Below are 20,257 nucleotides of genomic sequence, written 5' to 3'. Positions count from 1 at the left end.
TTCTGTCTTTCACGTTAAAGAATGTCAACACTCAAGTCACATCATTAACTGACAGCAATTAAACAACTACTTCTGAATGAAACTAAGCATCTGTCTCCAAAGACTAGAAATTGCAGTGATGCAATAATTTGTGATGATGCACCAGTGTTCGACCAGGAGCTGCTCATTTCATCATTTGGAACAGATGGTTCATGGAGTTTTCATGTAGATGCTTTACAGACATTACTTTTGAGTGGATTGGTGTTATGGTTTTTTTTTTTTTTTATGATGAAAAGTAACCTGACCTCACACTGAATCATCCTGGGTATAGTCACAATTTCCATTCCCATCTTTTTTTCATCTTTTTTAATTTATTCTTGGTGGAACTTTAAATTATCATGACACCAAAGATCAAGGTGATGGGACAGACCTCTCTTACTTGTTTCTGGTAGTAATGCAGAGATGATCACTTAGACAATCCTAATTAGTGTAATGGTCATCTTCTCTCCCCCCATCAAAGCCCATTTTGGTAACCGGGCAACAATATTTGTAATACATTGTGACAGACTTTAAAATTCCTCTTGATTTTTATAGCTAAGGACTGGAGGTTGTATGATACAGTAATTCTCATTATCAAGTCATTATCTACAAATTAATCTTAACCTGTCTTTATCAAATAGCTTCCTCAAAAAGGAAAAATGCATTTGTTGAAGCCGAAGTAATTTTACCTGATGGGAAAAACATTTTCTGCTAAAATTAATCTGTGCTTCTTCATGATTCAGCCTAATTTTTACCAACACGTACATAATAATCGTTAAACCAAAAGTGAAAATATTATTTCACACATAATTACATTTCTTTCAGTTCATCAGTGGCATGTTTTGCATACAAAATTTGCCACACTTGGCTGCAATTTCACACTTTTGATTTCAGTCATTTACTCAAACACTTCCTCCCTCTGTGTTTTGGTAAACATAGCAGTAGGCACGGGACGTGACGAGGTGGGTAGGGGTTGGAAATTGAATTGGGAACTGGTTTAAATCCTTGTCAAATCCTTTTGTGGATAAAAGGCTACTGAAATAGAGAGGTTGCAATGACGGTTATCACTCTGTTATATTCTGGTGAAAAGGGCCCGAGCTTATGTAACTACACTGCATTCATAGAAAATTTGGGTTTTTCTTTGACAGTGTTACCTTTCTTGTCTATGTTGAACCAAACAAAGCTACCATCATCATAACAGAGTGCAGGGTTTGTACCAAGAGAAGATGTTGCCAGCGTCACTATGATTGCTTCAAATGATATCCCTGCTGAGGTGATCAGCCGCACATAGGCTGATTGGATATTTCACAGGGTGCTGCTGCTAATTTACGAGGTGGAGTGTTGCCACAGTTTTGGAGAGAACACTGGTATAAATATCCATGTTTAATACTGTGAGTCAGTTTCTGACTCTGCCTTGGTCAAGGCACACTGTAGCATTCCAACAGGCCCTGAGGCTGTTTTGTTTGGTATTCTGCTTTTAATGTTGCCAGGGTCCTCCTTTCTCCAAAAAATTAACTTTTCAGAAAGATAAGTGGTTGATTACCCTGTTGACACTGACACATTTGGCTTGTTTTAAATTAATCAGCACCATCATGGCAACATTAATAAAACATTTAAAAAGGTGAGATTTTGCAGAACACCACCATTAGCAGGTTACGGAATATATTACAAGGTCAACCGAGCAAATACTCACTAGTTTTAAATAAGGAGATGGGGATTAATGCCACTAATTTATCCATACTGAGGTTCTAGACTGTGATTTTGTATCGTCAGCGTATTAAGAAACGTAGGGATGTGAATACAATGTAAACATGGTCTTGGGGGGAGTATTTGACATTTATACATTTGTGTTTTTGGGCTCTGTGCTTCTGCACATTCAATTTGGAAAGGAACAGCTCATGATCCAAAGCCAACACCTCATCTGTCAGATGTTGGTTCTGTTATGGCTGGAGCATGTATGACTGCCAATGAAACTGTTGGACTGACATTCATTGATGATTTCCCTGCTGACGGAGGCAACAGGATGAATGCAGAGATATGTATAATATCACTTTTTGTGCTCAGATTTAGCCAAATGCATCAAAACTCATTGGACAACATTTCATCACTCAATTAAAAAAAATTAAAAATTATCCTAAATGTACAGCCAAAGCAAACAAAGAGCTGAAGGAGGCAGCAGTGAAGGTCTGGGAGAGCGTTGCCAGGGAAGATAGAACGCATCTGCTGTTGTCTGTGAGTCAAAGACTTCAAGCCAGTCACTGAATGCAAAGGATTTTCCACAATATATCATTATGATGATCTTGTTTGACTTAATGTGCATCTGTCCAGTTACTTTTGAATCCTTAAACTTTGGGCACTATGTGGGTTATATCCTGCACACTTCTCTCTATGTTTATGTAAACCTACTCAAACTAAAGCTGGTGCTTGTCACTTTAATGTCATATCCATTGTTTCATTTCAAACTGAATGTGCTGAAGCTCAGAGCCCGAACAACAAAAATGTGTAACTGTCCAAATACTTATGGTCTAGACTGTAACTATGAAGACATGCAGCTACATCAACTCATTCACAGTAACGAAACCGAAACTCTCTCAGTGTGTTAGTATGTGTATTGTGGATGTGTCACCCAGGCCACCTAAAATTACATCATACGTAATGTCAGACATCTTATTTGGCATTGGTATAATTGGCAATACTTTAGATAAACTAATGAAGACAAAGAAGAAATAACGTGAGTGAAAAATAAACATCCTCTTCAATTAAGTTGAGTTAAATTTGCTGCTTAATTCAGTTTACACTCACATTCAATTTTATTTTGGCTGAGAATGTCTCTATGGTTAATCATTTTGATAATTTGACGGTAACTTTAATTAGGCAAAAAATTAGAATTAATAACATGACAGAGCATTTTATAAGCTTACAGACCCATTAAGACCATGATTATGGGTGAGAAAGGGAAATGAATACAATGCTCTCAGAGTTGGACCTTTCTTTCTCTTCCGACATACCTTTGTACACACAAGACTGTGCAGCTTTATATACACGAGACCAAGCAAAAGATCAATGTCAGTTCTAGCAGTGCAGAGCTAATATAGGACCTCCAAGATTCTTTTTGACAGATGTGTAAATAAAACGTCCTGCCTGTGGTATCAGGATAGTATTGCTGATGTATTGCTGATGATGACCACGGGAGGTTTTCAAAAGATCCAGATGCTGTCAGTGTCACAACTCCTTCAAAAGGAAGGCTCTGTTCATTTTACTATTCCTCCTGCGTTCTGACTTTGAGGAAGTACTTTTTTTTGTCAGCTTAGCACCCCTGGCCACAAAGTCTAGACTTTGTATTACGTCCTTCTTTTTCTGCCTCAGCTAGGCCTGAAACTAAACTCATCGCCCATCCCATCACCATCTGTGCATTTTTACTTTATTTCTTCTTTCCTTAATTCAATTTTTCTGCCTATTGCACTGCTTCCTTCCCCTCTCTCAACATAAGAGATGGGCTGGGATCTATTATAGGCCCTATACCTCTCTCTGTATTGTAATTTCTCCTTTCAGTCGTCATTTTCCTACCTCCTTGGAGGGGACCCTGGATCCCTTCCTCCGTGACCACCAGCTTTCCACCATGGCAATGAGGCAGGAGAGCACCACGCCGGCTGCCAGGACACAGAAAACTCCCGCAAAGCTGTGGATGTCCAGGGCGTTGCCACGCTGTCGTGTCTGGACTGAGCTGTAGAGGTCACAGGGGCTGTCCTTGGGCCACCACTTGAGTTTCAGTATATCCATGTCCCCGTTTTGTTGGAGCTCCAAGATTCTAGGAGATTGGCAGGAAACATGGCCATGTAAGCATAGAACACACACACAGAACACAGAAGCTACAAAATCTTATCCGATATATCACTTAGTTAAAATATTGTATCTGCATTTTCAATTCATGAATCTATGTTTTTATAACTTCAAGTTTATGGAAAGTGAAAGAGGTCAACACATACAGAAGTAAGCATACATGAAAAGGCAGGCATACATGAATGAATGTGCAGATGCATGAATCAGCAACAAGCCAGCAGCGACATTCAGAAGAGTAACACACCACTGTCCAGAATGAAATTAGTTACTGGGTATGATAATTGATGGTGTGAGTGCCATTTTAATGATCACAGAGACAAAACACCTCTTATCTATTCAAAAGAATGAAAACAAATTCTCAAAAGTCAATTGCACAAAACCTGACAACACTGCAGCTTTGACTGCAGATGCTATAACGGCTCTCTTCCATTTGAGGGCAGTGTTTGCCAGTTGAAATCCTCCCTGATCTCTGACAACCATATTGGGCTGTCAAACTCATTATGGCTAACATTAATATGTTTTGCAGCACAGCGCAAGTACACTGCCACAATGTCATTATGCAGCCTAGCTTTAGTCCCACGATTGATGGCTTCAGAGAGGATACAGCTCAGAGGTTGATAGGGTCCCTCTGTTAGGCTTCAGCTTATTATTTAACTGGGTCGTTCGTTTTGGTTTGGAGGGGAGCTGCAGACACACACACAGACAGCCAGGCGTACAAAGATTCTGTTAGCATTCGGCTGGATATTTAACAGGCGATCCACCGTGGAGGAGCGAGGGGCACATGGAAAGGCAGAAACAAAGACGAAAAATCCAGTCTGGGAATGTGCGTGCACGTGTTTATGCATATACCTCCCTCACAGACACATGGATACTAAGACAGAAAACAAATAGATGCAAATAATGAGCTAATAAACTAATCCACCACACTGATTGACACCAACAGGGCAGATACACACTCAGAAATGAACAAAGTTAGAAATTTGACTACATGCACGCCCAAGCAAACTTTAATAGGATTCATATATTTGTACTTAGAGACAGATGTTTGCAATTATCTGCAGAACTTCCTGGGGGCAAATGCCTCCTGAAATTTCAATGATAACATGCTGACATGAATGACGGTGCCCATCTCTCATCTTCCCTTTTCCTCATACAGAATACGCAACATGGACCGAAAATCAATCAAGAAATGCAAATTAGTCCTGCAGACAGTTTACATAATTAATTTCATCCACAATAGCCAGAAAAACACGGCTCATTTCAATGTAAATCAGAAAAACAGGCTCAGCATGTCGCACTATAACCATGTCACTCTCATTTAGGGACATTCTCTTATCACTTCCTCGGTGCTACTGTGCTGGTAGGACTGGGGAACCGGGGAAGTGCATGGTTAAAATGCCAGTTGTGATTGTAACTGATTGGACAGAATGAGAGGAGAGGAGAGGAGAGGAGAGGAGAGGAGAGGAGAAAAGAGAAGAGACACATAAAACACTAATTCGAACAGTAAATCCACCAACAGTCATTTTAATAGGAGATCGTGTCCAACAACTGCTGGCTTGATAGCGGGATTGTTTGTCTCAGACCAATCAACGCGGAGATTGGAAGAGACTTTGTTTAGATGATATGCAGTATTGACACAAAACAAATTAAATCAAACTGATCTGCGCTGATTACCAGGATTATACAGTATATATAGTTCAGCAGTCGTAGTATGGCCAAGTTATATGCCCTGCTTATTATCCTGCTGACATGAATATGCCTCCACGCACTTCAATTCTAAATTTGTTCTTTTTCCTTAGTGCAGTGGGCCCCTACTCCTTTCTCTTTAAAAAATGTTTCGGACCGTAATGTTGGATAACACCGGACTTTTTCCTCTGACACTGATTCATGCCTGACCACTCGGTGCTCCTTCCGAGTGCTACAGTTCTGATTGCTGGAGGAGCAATGGTGCAAAAAAACAAAAAACAAAGAAACAAAGAAACAAAAAAAAACACTTCACTGTTGATTTGCTAGCTTCAAATAGCTAAGATGAGGGTTTTGAACAGCACCTTGTGTTTAATTAAAATTTAAACAGCATCCTTATGAGTTTGCTCTTAGCTGACGAAAGTATCACAGAAAAACAATTGTAAATGAAAGTCAAAGCAAGTCTTTTTTCTTAGATAAATATTTTGCCTTTCACATATTACTGACCTTTTCATCTGTCACTCTGACAACAGATGCTTCTCACACATACACAATAAACAAGCCTGCGCTCTGACAGACAGCTTCAGAGAATGACGGATTACACACAGGCTAATGAGATGGAATAAGAGCAATCCCACCTATCAAAGAAGTCAGGCGATGTTTTGTCAAAATATTTCATCATTTCATTTCTTGCTTGGAATTCAGCCAACTTCTAAAGATTTCTTGTTTGAGTTGACGTCTTTCATGTCTGTCAAAAGAAGAGGCACGCTTTATGTTTTGGAGTCGCTGTCTGTTATCTCTGCTCACGAGCTGACTGCTCTTATGTGTAACAAATGTCATGTCACCCTGGTTTTGTGTGGCACTTAAATAGTGGCAAATAAGCAATGGCATTTTCTTGTTTCATCCACTTTAACATCTGTGAACACAATTACTGTGGACAGTAAATGCCTTTGTGACAAAATGCTACAAAAGATGTTTACTGCTGACCTTTGAGGGAAAACAGACAAACATTGGAAAGGGTAATTAACATTTCTTTTCTTGAAGAGAGAAACAGCGATGTCACCTGAATTTAACTGTGAAATATCTTCACAGTTAATATTTAAATCTAAAAACAAAGCAAAAACTGATCATTTTAAATATAATAGTGTGTGTTGAGGTTGCTGGCTGTATCTATAAGTTAAGGATCCCTTCTCTGATGTGTTTCTCAAATATTAATGAAAAAAAACTCACTAAATGCCAACCTTTTCCAATTCTACACAATCAAAAGGATGCCAAACAAAACAACAAAGATTAACTAAAAGGTGTACTCCCCAACTTGATCAAAGATCAAACAGATCAAAACATAAAAACAAATATTTCAAAAAGAGACTTTCATCATAGAAATTATTAGGATGTGACTAAGCTGTATGTAACTTTGAGGGAGGACAGAGCGGAACAGATTTGTGATTCAGGACAGAGAGCTTTTTCTCTCCACGATATTACGACCTGTCTGCCTGTGGAGCTCATCATCTATCATTCTGCAGTAATTGGCCTATCAGAGTTATGCAAAGGCTGCTTCCTGATAGGCCCTTGAATCAAACCTGAGCACTGTCATGCACTCTTAAGAACACAGACACAGACACAGACAGACGGACGGACGGACGGACGGACGGACGGACGGACGGACGGACGGACGGACGGACGGACGGACAGACAGACAGACAGACAGACAGACAGACAGACAGACAGACAGACAGACAGACAGACAGACACACACACACACACACACACACACACACACACACACACACACACACACACATATAATGGCTATATATACAATTACCTTACATTTATCTCATTGAGGTTAAGCTGCCTTTATCCTGCCCACAGTTAGACAATAAATACACTAGATTGACTCTAATTGTAGAATACTTGCAGGAAAGAGGAATGAATGTTTTTCCAAACATCAAAATCCTCAGCCCTGCCTGAGTCTGGACAGATGGTGCAAACCAAGTGAAGAGGAAGACGTTCACGTGCCACACAGCAGGTCCCTTTTAAATATGACAGCAATCCAAAAATATGAACCTATAAATGGAATACAAATTTGCCAGAGTAATTCTTGCACTGATGATGTGTCAGTCTCGAGCCTGGTCACTTACAGATTACGTAAGTGTGTTCAGAATGAGTCCACACATAGAAGATCAGTTATTGACAAGCTTAACAGGCATCTTTGTCAACTCATGGAGCTACTAGACAAGGAATACTGATGCTTTGTGAGAGAAGGTGAGCAAGGTGATGTTCATTTTTTAACTCACAAAAGCAGTGACCACTGTGCTTCATTTATCTCTATCCCATGGTTGAAAGTCAGGATGAAAGGCCACTGTGAGCTGCCTGACAAAAACATGGGTTGAGTCAAAGGTTTCCCACAGTACACCATCTGTCTAGATTTTTAATTTGGCTGCTGCTACCTCACATTTAAAAAACACGACCATTCTGTAATGCACAGTTTGTTCGCAAACAATTACAAACTGACATAATGAGAGCTAGCAGCAGCTAATTAAAGTGCATGTTTGTATGTGTGTGTGTGTGTCATGGCCTTTATGTCTTCATGAAAGATCCACTACATTACACAGAGACTGATGGAGTTCATGGTAAAGCACAGGAGAAGTAATCTGACAGCTCATTTATTTAACCCCACAGCAATGTGTTTTTCCGTGCACAGTTATCTAAAACCATTTTTTTGCTTTAATTTTAGTCTGGACATGTTGAATACTGAACTGAAGGAATGTGCAGTTTGATGTGTTTCTTAGTTTTTTTTTTTCTCCTTCCTTCAAGGGCTGTTTGTGTTTCTTCCTCAAGATGTCATTAGTCAGCACACCGCTGCCTGAAGTATGAGGAAATAGATCAATTTAGGCCTCGTCCAGTACATTGGTATATTTCTTTTTTTTTTTTTTGGGGGGGGGGGGGGGGGGGCATTTTTGCCTTTATTCCAGTAGGACAGTGACAGATACCAGGTGACCACCGAGGCGCCCCCATTGGTATATTTTTTAAAAAAGTAGCTTTTCTATTATCATCACCTTTCGTTCACAAGCTGACTGTGTCACTGAAAACTGAGCTTTTGCAAAAAGACTTCCAAGGTGATGATGTTCAGAAACTCAGTGTTGATTTGTAGGCAGGGAAAACAGAGTTTTTGGCTTGTGATGTCTTTGTTGTTAGCCTACTGGAACAGGTAATAATTTTTTTTCAGGTTTCTGATTGGCTCGCATGGCTTTACGGTTAGGGTTTTATCACTGCCAGTTTTTTTGACATGTTTTTTTAAGAATAAAGGAGGAAAACCCCTGTTTTAACAAATACCTTGTGTTCGTGTGTACTAGGCCTAAATCACTAAGAATAGCATCCACTATATATCAGTGTAGTCTGAGCATGTAAAGTACAGGTATTAATGTCATGTCCTGCATTATATAATACTGGGGTTTAATGTCAACTGCATGTTAATATCTAATTGAATGCATCATTGTCAACTAAAATGTACCGTATATGTGAAGGTTTCAATGTCAGTGTCAGCTGCATGCATGAGGAGAGTAAAGTGTGTTTGATAGATCAAATGTAATTACAGAACAAGGGTTAATTTAACTGTGTCTATGTGTCTGTTATGGCCTCTTTGAGTGAAACAGCTGCCCTGTGTGTGCATGTGCATGCACGTGCAGCAGGACTGTGTGCGCCTCTTTGTAATAGCGTCTTACTATATTGAATGTATGTGTATTGTGTATGCATGTGTGCATCTCCGTGCGTCTTGGAGTGCGGCGTCTATGAAACAGCTGGTGTGCTGTGAGACGCATTAACACCGTGTGTGTGTAATGAGTTATCACCTTGCTTTAAGATCGTTGACTTTGACTGGGGAGATCTATAATGACTTTAACACTCCCACTGGCTGTTAAAGCAAATGAGCAGGGGTTGCCTGTGTGGTGAGGGGCAACTGCTGTATGCCTCTGTGTGTGTGTGTGTGTGTGTGTGTATCTGTGTGTGTATTTGTCTCTGCGAGAGTGTGTGTGTGCTCTGTCTCTGCCTCCCCGTTCTCTCCGCAGTGGCTGCTACTGCGTGGACTAGATGTTGCCATGGCAACTCTATGGCAGCAGCCTTGATGGTAGGATGATCACACATTATTAGTTGACTCAAGCTGAAAGGAAGAATATCACAGTGACTTAGATAGGGGACAGAAGTGATTGCATTATGTTAATAACTGTCCAGACATGTACAAACATGTGTGAGCATACACACAAATACAATTTTACTCACTGAAGCTAAATCACTAGATTCAAAACGAAAAAAGCCGAATATTAAAAACAGGATGCAGCCTTTAGTGGACATGAAAGTCAATATCTCGTGTTTGACTTAATCAAGATTTTGAAGGACCTTTTATGAGCTGGAATAGTTATAATTTATTCTAAACAAAAACATTTCATGTTTAAATATGTATTACCTAAAAAGAGGGCTTTTAGGAGCTCATTTGACTTTATTTGACAGCAGCATCTATTTGTAACAGTTTAATGAGCAGCCCCGAACGTTATAAATGATATCCCTACTGGAGTGAAAATGGACTGTTAAGAGATTTCACACTGTGTTGCTGCACCACTGCTGGGGTACGGGGTGTCTTTCTAACTCAAATGAATGGTGGGACTGTTGGAACTGGAGACTATAGACTACAAAGTGAGTTTTGAAAGCCTGTTATCTCAGCACCTGGCAAACTGATCGTTGAGTCATTGGTATTGATCAACTCGGCTATCAACTCCCTCTAGATATATAATAGCTGTTTTCTGCTATGGGACAATAAAATCTCACTTATTGCCCCTTTAAATGCACTGTAACTCTATGTCTTGTGTTTATTCTGCAGTCTTTCCCAGGCCCATCCATAAGGCCTCTATAAATGCAGGTTATGTCCCATGCTGCTCTTTCCCCAGTAGCAGGTTTTACTGCAGCTGTAGCCAGTTAAAATGCAGAGCAGTGTGAGTTAGATGATCAAGCATAATGTGAAACAGTTCAGTGAATTTCAGAACTGGCTAGATAGACCTCTTAACTGTTTCTGTGAGAGGTGTCGAGGCATAGTGCGTCGTCTCAGCGCGTACTACGGTATGAGGAACAGCGAAATATGTCTGCAGCAACGACAACAGTCTTGATCATTTTTACGAATATTCTTCTCCTGTCACCTCTGTAGCAAACACAATTTTAAGTTGGAGACAGTGAAAAGTGGAAGTTGCGGTGAGGTGAGAGGTGGAAGAGAGAATGTGAACGTGAGGGAGAAGAGAAGTAAGTGAGGTGGAGAATAAGGGAAAAAGGAAGATTGTGTGAGAAAATGAGTGGGTAGCAAAAAAAAAAAAAAAAACTGAGTGTTATCAGTCTGGGTGGATGGCTGACAACAAAATCATACAATGGAGGAAAGGAGAGCACAGGAGAGAAAGCAGGGAGAGACGGGGTAGATGAAGTAAGCTGAGTTAAGAGAGAAGAAAAGACAATGGATGAGATGAGTGAGCAGAAGAAGAATGTCAAATGAAATGAGCAGAGAGGGGGATGGAAGAAGGGGGATGAGAGACAGAAGTGTTATGCTAAAATGAGTTTGTTACTCTGTGACGACTGTTGGTTGTCAGCTCCTTAAATGAGAACAACACTGAGCTGACACCTCAGTTACTAGCTTAACACAGAGCTGGCAACATCAGCGGTCTCTGGCTGCCTCACTGGTGTTAGCCTCACAGGAAAACATGATGAAGAATAATGTTCATATAATAATAAATAACTCAAAAAAAAAAAAAAAGTTTCTGGAAGTAGTTTCACTGTAGCTCTGATGACTGCTGCGTCAGAAGAGTTTGAAATTTTGCTGTCAGAGTACGAGCATGTCTTAGAAAATATGTGATTTGTTTGTGAAAATATCTGCACTAAAACCTGTACAGTGAGACAGACGTATAGCAGGTTTTTCAAGGTGAAACCTTGTGTGGCTGCTGGCATTTCAATTCAAAGGGAAATGGGCTGAGTTGGAAAGTTCACAGAGTTTGAGCATTGCTTGTAGTTTTCCAAGTAGTGAGAGTGACAGAGTGATTAGGGGGGCCAGCCTTCAACTAAAGAGCTGAACTCTAGCACCCGTGTCAGCAAACAACCCGCTGAAGTATCTCTGAATCACCACAAGCTAAAAGCCTGCTGAAGCTAATTTTTGACCTGTCTGTAGAGACGATGGGGAATCAATAAAACATCAGATTATTGTTGTTAAATCATGTTGCATCATGTGACCTGCTTCAAAGAACGAGCCAAACCTGCTGCTTTGTGGTAAAAATCACAGAGTCATAAGAACAACTACAGGCTGACCTGCGCTGCAGTCACTTTCTTTATTCGTCCAAATCATTTTCCCACTTTTGCAAGCAGGTCATCGACTGAGTCTTAGTGTGGAGCAGAGAGACTCCGCAGACTCAGGTGAAGGGCACCTGCTCCTGATTGTTCTCTTCTTGTGTTTCAGTAAAAAAAAAAAAAAAAAAAAAAAAAAAAGCTTATAGAAGCTGAGACTGAAGCACGCTGACCCACAGCCACATATCAATACCTCATTGTCTGGAAAGTCTGTTTATTCAACCACAGACTGCTGGAGTCATCTCAGACAGAAATATTATTCCACCACTGGTGGTGCATATTTGAGTTTGTTTTAAAGTGGATTTAGTTTGGTGCCAAATATAAAAATAGTGAACTACGGAAGTCTTTCCAGTGACCTTCATAGTCGTCGACTGATCATTTCAGATAACATGTTGGTCTTGCAGGTACAGTGTGCACAACTTGATTGGATATTGAGGAAATTTGCTGAATTTCTATAGCTGAGTGCTTAGAGGAGGAGAGCCTGGAACAGATAACACACTGTTGAACATACTGTCGAACAGCATCAGACATCCTGAACATTTCAAACATGTTGATTTTCTCAGCACATGCTCTAAAATACAGACTGAGACTTTTGAGGACTGTCAACATATCATCACCAAGATGATGAATAATTTCAAATTATAAGTTTAAACAGCATGGCTTCTATTGTACAACAGGTGCAAACTACAAACAACGCTCAAGCTGTGTGAGCTTTCCAACTCACCCCATTTCCCTCTGACAAACACACGGTCCATAATTGCTGCAGTCCCCCGACATCGGAGCCTGGCAATCTCTTTTACTGGACAAATTATCACACACAAGAGACACAGCAAACGCCATGCTCCATCTAGCAAAATGAAGTCAAGTGAAAAAGTAAATCCATGTTAAAAATCTTGTATTGCATAACCCTTGTCTGAGCCACAGATGTTATTGTGTGCACTAATGCTCTGGGAAGACTAGAAACTAAATGCAAAGATGTAATTCAAACAGAGCTGGTTTAAATGGAGGTATGGCTCATATCCACAGATCTACATATGTAGAGCTGCTACACTTTTTGAAAGGCACTGAAACACACAGAGCTCAGGTCACCACAGCAGGAAGATGGAGATACTACGGAGAAACATGCAGGGCCAATGTTTCAACACAAGCCCACCACCACTCACTACCAACTGTGAGGCACCAGTGTTTGTCACTGAGCCAACACGTCACCCTTTCAATAGTGTTTCACTATATTGAAGCCCAAGGAATGGGGTAAGAGAGGTTATTTACCCACGAGTCTTTGGTCCCCTCAAGTAAAGTTTGCAAAGCTTAATTATTCCAATTAGCACTCTCAGGGTCCAATGTCATACACTTTGTCAACAAAGTTTTCAATTAAGCATCATTAAAGCACAGTGTGGGGGTGAACTGGAACACCCCCAGACTATGTTATCAAGCTGAACTATGATAAACAACACACAGAAGTCCCACAGTCATTAACCATCATTAAGACATGGAGAGAGTAAGAGAGTGACAGAGGAAGAGAACGAGCCACATCCCTATCATGAATTGTGATTAATAAAGATTTAATGAATGTACTAAGCGTGTGGGCTGAGTCTGACTGTGATAGATTGGTACAAGAGTGACAGCTTTAGAGCACAAGAGCTTGGAGCAAAGTCAGAGATAGAGAGAGAGAGAGAGAGAGAGAGAGAGAGAGAGAGAGAGAGAGAGAGAGAGAGAGTGAGAGAGAGGGAGATTTAATTGACACTTGACATTAAATCCATTTTTTGTCATCTGGAACAATGTCGCTGTTGTAAAAACACTCATACACACACAAATGCATACACACAATCATTCTTTCTTTGCTCACCACCCCTGGGAAAAAATGCATTATTTTCCCCCATGGACAGTGATTTCCATGGATTGGAAAGTGAGGGCTTCAGAGCCTACATCTTAACTTGAGCTCACTGTGTAAATGAGTGTGTATGTATGATGGAGAGGGAGAGGGGATGAACCATATTACTCGCTTTTTAGCCTTCGGCTGCTTCAGCAGGAGCTTTGATTAAGCTTTATTTAGATTATGCATGTAGCTCAAAGTATCATGGGACTACAAGGAACCTTCAAAATAAGAACATATTCTGAACCAATTTGAAGGTCTTCAGTGTCTGAATGCAAAAAGAATTGTTGCAATTGCTACTTGTATTGTATCCAGATGTCTCTTTTTCCACTCTACTGTTATTAATCTCTTCCTTCCCATGAGATCAAAATGGAAATCAGAGAGAGAGAGAGAGAGAGAGAGAGGGAGAGAGAGAGAGGGAGAGAGAGAGGACGAAAAAAATAATCCTGAAAAAAATGCCAATACACAAGTCAATATGTCCCTTGCTCCATGGGGCCCCCAAAAAGAAAGGAATAGTAACTGGAGCTAGAAGTCACTGAGAATTGAAGTGAAACTTTTCTCAGTAAAATGTATTTTTTCTACCATCGCTCCAAGACTTGAGTTATTCTACTAATACAGTATAACATACTATGTACTATGTAAACAGGCTAAAGCTGCTCTAGGCAACTAACTAACACAAATTGTGTTATACAAAATGTCTTGTTTTGTCTGACCAACAAAACCCGCATGTTTGTAATTTTTAATGGTATGAAACAAAGGGAAGCAGAAAATCCTCATACTGGAAAAGCTGGAACTGCAGAACGCTGACATTTTTGAGTGAGAAATTATTTAAACGATTATATAAACAGTTACTTGTTAATTTTCTGGAGATTCACAAATCAATAAATGATCTATGCTGATGCTAATAATCTGTTCTGTGGGTGTGAGTGAGTTCTCTCTGCAGTTTTGTAGGCATAACACCTACACTGAGTTGTGAATGTGTGACTGACAGTATGTAAACATCCTTGTTTTAGGGTTCACGTGAAATTAGAATTTATATTGACTTATTACAAGGATACTTAGAGAGACTTTTTTTGATTTTTTTTTTTTGTTAGAACTACTTTACAGTTTTGACAGTTGTGACAGAGAGCTAACAGTACAGGAGCAGGTATTATACCCCAAGCCCTCTTCTGCAGACTGTGTTTACTACCCTTCTGCTGGGACTAAAATGTAAGATTTACAAAGACAGCTTTAAAAGCTATTTATATGTGTCCTTCAATGGTGCAGTTCAGTTTATCTCTATCATATACATTTCCAAAGAAAAACTCCACTGCACGATTCATTAAATTTCACTTCAAGGTTCGCAATACTCAAACTTTCACAAGTCAGTTCATCAACAGTTTTTTAACTATTGTTGACAATTTTATTGTCATGAGAGCTGCTGATATAAAATCTTGCCAGAATACTGAAAGCATCACAAACAAACTATTTTATGGGCCATACAGTTTACTTTGTATTCACGGGCACCCACCGCACTTTAATATCACTTAAAAACAACTTTTAGTGAAGAACTACACACACCACATTAGTGACACATCACTTACTGTGGTTGGACTTCGATTTATCGTCTGGATAGGATTTAAAATAAATGCATGAAGGAGCTGAGGCTGTAGAGGGAACAATGAAGAAGGCATGTGTGGATTGTTGGATTTAAGACTGAAATAAAAGCAAGTCTGCACCAAAGATATTAGGAGTGAAGGGGAGAAAAATAAATAACACACATACATACCCCTCACTCTGCTATCTCTCTCACATAAGTATTTAAAACATAGCAATAAGGGAGACACATTAGTGAAGTTCAGGAGCCAGTGACTCATTCTTACATTGTCACATTACTCACATGAAACCCATATTCCACAATCTAATACTGATCTTTATCAAGGAATCTCTTGGAATGAAATTTTTGTCTTTATGCAAAAAAACACATATTCCCTTGAAGGAAAAGGAATGAATCGGAACAAATCACTTGCAACTCAAAATATTCCAATCTCTCACAATTGTCCAACAACTTCACCCATTTGTGAAGGAAACCAGATCAGCTGAAGGGCGATATCAACCATGTCAGGGAATTACAAGCCACAGACAAACAGACTAATTTCATTTCAAAATATGAAGCCTGTTTCTTGTGCCTGCTCACCGCAATTTAACCAATGGTCTCTGAGGTGTGATGTTGCCATGATTGCAGCAATGAATTGTCACTGTTGTGTGCATCATTTGGCCCCTCAAGCGTACCATACAGCATGCACTGCCATGGTCCACACAGAAACACAGCCTGCCATGGTTCTATTTTAAAAGCACTCAACTATCAGCCCTCAGGCCACTGATGAACACTCGCCTGCAGCCAGGTAATAAAACAACGATATGAATGATCTTTGTTGCTGAATTGAACATAACAAGCAGCATGACCATAATCAAATCCATATTATTATTATTATTATTATTATTATATATTGTTTTATTGTAGATCTGGAACTCTTTTTGTGCCTGAATGGAAAAGCAGGATTTTTATGGAAACAACCCTCTGATAGCATAACACTGATATCATAATGAGCATATAATTCATTTTCTTTGAATTGTTTATTCCTACTGACATTTATCATCGACTTCCACTGAATTCGTCGCACCCGCTACATCAAAGATGAAGTCAAGATTTAAATTCTGCAGTCCTAACCATAATACAACACAAAGAGATACCTCATCTATCTTGCAATGAAAATGTAAAATCTAACGATGTTCAATATGCACAATAAAATGTCTCGCCCACAGCTTATCATCTTAGACTGCAGCAAGCTCAAGATGTCCATCTGCTGTGGATTAAATCTTCGATTTGCAATTTTCACTTCAATGCCTGCAGACTCGCATAGACAAAAATAATATATGCCTGTGAGAGAGGGTTTATTTTTTTCAGTCTTGCCCCTTCAGCACTTCAAAACAACTTGTCAGTAGCTGTCAGTTTAAATTAGTGGACTAACCCTTTACACCCCTGTTTCTCTGACTCTGGTAAATCTGCGGGCTGTCTCCATCAATCTGAGATCAGCAGCATCCACAAGCCCGTACACAGTCGGCCATTATTTGTTCCACGCTGCCGACAAATACACCCAGATCCACAGAGTCCCGCACAAAAACAGAAACACAGGCATGAAGTGGTGCTGCACTCGAACTCGGGCAATGGTTTCTTCACAAAACAAAAAGGTTGAAAACGATGAAGTTGTAGCAGCCTGTCTATCTCTACAGATACTGCGTTTCTCTCCGAAGTGTCAAAGCAAATAAATTCCTTTTCATCTCTCATATTACCACCAGGGACGTGCAGAGTAAACACTCCTCAAGTATGCAGAAAGCGCGCACGAACACACACGCACACACACGCACGCACGCACACACACACACACACACACACAAAGTAACAGTAAGATTCCATCTTCAATCAAACCACACAACACCTAACTATTTGTATCTTTATCGATTAATGGTTTAATCTCACATGTTTATGTTCTCGTTAATTGTTTTCTCTTTTCTTCTTTTCTTGTTATGAAGTTTTATTTACTGAGGACATTTCATTAAGATCAAGATCTCTTTAGCAAAAGAGACCAAAGAACAAATTATGGACATAGAAACAATCACACAAAGACACAATAATTAATTAATTGAAAATAGCAACAAAAATACTGTATCAGCAAGTAAACCTTTCAAGTTCCTCAGAGGAGCGAGTGCTCCTAACTTCAAACTGACACAGCACAGATAATATAAAAGATAGTATATTCGTTTTTTTCTGTTTTCAAAGGAGAAATTTAACTCTGCTTCTGTGTAAGAATGTAAATAAAATGATGTAGTTTATGAACTCTGAGTTACACACTGTTTGTGGAACAACCTGATATCAATCCAAATTAAATTCCTGTGTTAAATGCTGTACTATATCATATTCAACAGTTTGAGATCTTGTAAAATGACTTGGTGCACGATGGAATTGATGGAATACAGGATGGCATCATCAACATAACTGAGAGTTGGAAAATTAATATTAAAAATGTAGAGAATAAATAGACGGGGGGCTATTATTGATCCTTATGGGACACCTTTCTAAGTACTTCTAAGAAGTTGATTTGAAAATGATGACAAGAGCAGTCTACCAGGAAGGTATGAAAACCAGCTGTAAGCAGATATATCCAAACCAATGAAAAGCAACTTATCTGACAAAATGTGACAGCAAGAATCAAAAGCCATAGATCTTGATATAGAATGTACTCTAAATTAAAGATAGAAAAGCCTGAAGTCATTATTTGTCATGTCAAGACATGAAATATCAAATGCAAAAAGAGAAAAATGCCTGACAGGGTATACTGATACATGGGATACAGAAGCTTTATATCGACACTGTTCTCTCAGACAATTTGAGTAGACACATGTGTCTGTGCTGGCATCTGAGAAGGGTTAGGCAGGCTCAGCAAATGTTGGCTGCTTATATAATTCCCCCCCTTGGCTCCAGTGGTTTTTGGCCTGCTTTTGCCCTGTCTGCCCTGCACTGCTTTAGAAATCCCTTTTTAGTGGATGAGATACATACAGTACAGTATTGCACTGATGACAACAAAATTAATACTCATCTCTTTTCTGTACATACTGCAGCGTGTGTCATTTGTAGACCTAATAACATTCAGGCTTGTATACTAGTTTGACAACAAATATTTTGGAAAGGTGCTGTCACAGCATTCTGGGCGCATAGCTGCCCTCAGAGATTGGCTGCTTGATAATTTAACAACACCAAATTTTCTGCTACTATCAAAGTAAAGTGTTTACCTCAAAATTTATCTCGACCACAGCTCTGTATAAGGAAGACTGATGCAGTGTTAGAATTACTATCAAACAAACCTTTACAGAAACCAGTACAAATATAGCTTTAATCTAGAATTTAAAGACTATTATAAAGTTGATTATGTTCTGCTTCACCGCTGGTTGGTGAAGTTATTGTAAGGATAAATACAATCTAACCCAGTAAACAATTGTTTTATTTCGAGCAAATGCAGGTGGCCCAGTAAACACAAATCCAATTGAAAGATGCATGAACAAGTCACCAGACTTGTTATGACCAGGCCACCAAAGATAATCAAGCAGAGTGAAACAGTTCTCTCCATGATGTCAGGGCATAGACTGCTAATATAATTCCTGCTGAACCCCCACTTAGTGCTTCATTAACCTGTATAATGCAGAATGTCAGGGTGAAAAATATAAAAATCACACATAAAAAAAAACCCCAAAACAATTATACCGCAGAGATTATTTTTCACGTGATAATTCCTCCGTCTGTTTTCGTTTGAACGACTGGAGACTGTTAGTAAACTGTTTGAAACTGTCTTCCCATGAGTGTGACATTGCCCCTGAAATAATAGGAGGGAATTAGAAACATGGCCTGTCAATTAATTGCTTGTTTATTTTAATAACAGCCATGATAGGCAATATTCTGGAGCGAAACGCTTCACCGGATCTAGAGCTATAAACAGACTGGCCTAGTCATTCACACACTCTGAAAAGCTCGCACATTTTGGTCCATGCACATAAAATGTGGTTCCATCTTTTACCACACACCTACACACACACAAACACACAAAAAACAACACTACCTACTATACTACTATACTATTTTACATAATATAAATTATGAGCTTAATGAAGGCATTAGACATTTTAGTTTTCCCTCATATTAAAATGATCTCATGCTTGATGACGAATAAAGCCAACATGATTCTCTGTGGGGACGCAAGCAATCCTTACACACCTCATACGACTGAACCTGCATCTGGAGATGTGGTTTACATCGCAGTATGACATTGAAAAATTAATCAAAACAAACAAAGAAACAAAGAAACAAACAAGAACACTCAGCACTGCAGAAGCACAGCACAGATGACAGTTCAGCGGCGGAGGTGAGATGATTAATGAACTTTTGTGTAGTGTCTAAGCTTCATAGTAGCCACCATAGATAAATTCAGTTACTGTCTTGATTCACGAGAATCTTTGAACCAAAAAAAAAAAAAAAAAAGCAAAACCACAACCCCCCCACAGCAACAAGATAAACAGCTGGGGTCAGTTTGGATACATCTACATTGTGTACTCTACGTATTTGTGTGTGTGAGTTGTCACACATGCTTAACCTCAATGTGAACTGATGGTTCACGCTGAGGTGAAGCAACCTAGCTGCACACAGGTTATGAAAGTGCCATTCACCCCTTTCCTCTGGAAGATAGATGTAGAATTTAATCTGCTATTTACTTTGTTTCTGACCTAGAGAGCAGATTCTTCAACCACTGCAGAGGGGCAAACTTTATGGCTGTGGCCATTTTTATTTGGCTGACATAAATTTGGAGCAGTCATAAAAAACTTAGAAGACCTCTCCGGAAGTAGAATACATATGAATGCAATTTTCCATTAACTCTTCTCAAAAGC

The 20,257-nt window shown here is 39.5% G+C and overlaps 1 protein-coding gene across 1 annotated transcript in view; it reads right to left on the bottom strand.

The window, feature by feature from the left end:
* Positions 1–20,257, bottom strand: part of grid2 (glutamate ionotropic receptor delta type subunit 2) — a 470,927-nt gene that overhangs the window by 9,040 nt on the left and 441,630 nt on the right. Inside the window, exon 15 of the mRNA XM_022757812.1 lies at positions 3,586–3,826. Within this exon, the coding sequence (XP_022613533.1) occupies positions 3,586–3,826 (241 nt within the window). The remainder of the gene's footprint in view (positions 1–3,585; positions 3,827–20,257) is intronic.

The sequence above is a fragment of the Seriola dumerili genome, unplaced genomic scaffold, assembly GCF_002260705.1.
Source record: "Seriola dumerili isolate Sdu_G_001 unplaced genomic scaffold, Sdu_1.0 BDQW01000290.1, whole genome shotgun sequence".
Taxonomy (NCBI): domain Eukaryota; kingdom Metazoa; phylum Chordata; class Actinopteri; order Carangiformes; family Carangidae; genus Seriola; species Seriola dumerili.
This window is presented reverse-complemented; position numbering and strand designations above follow the sequence as displayed.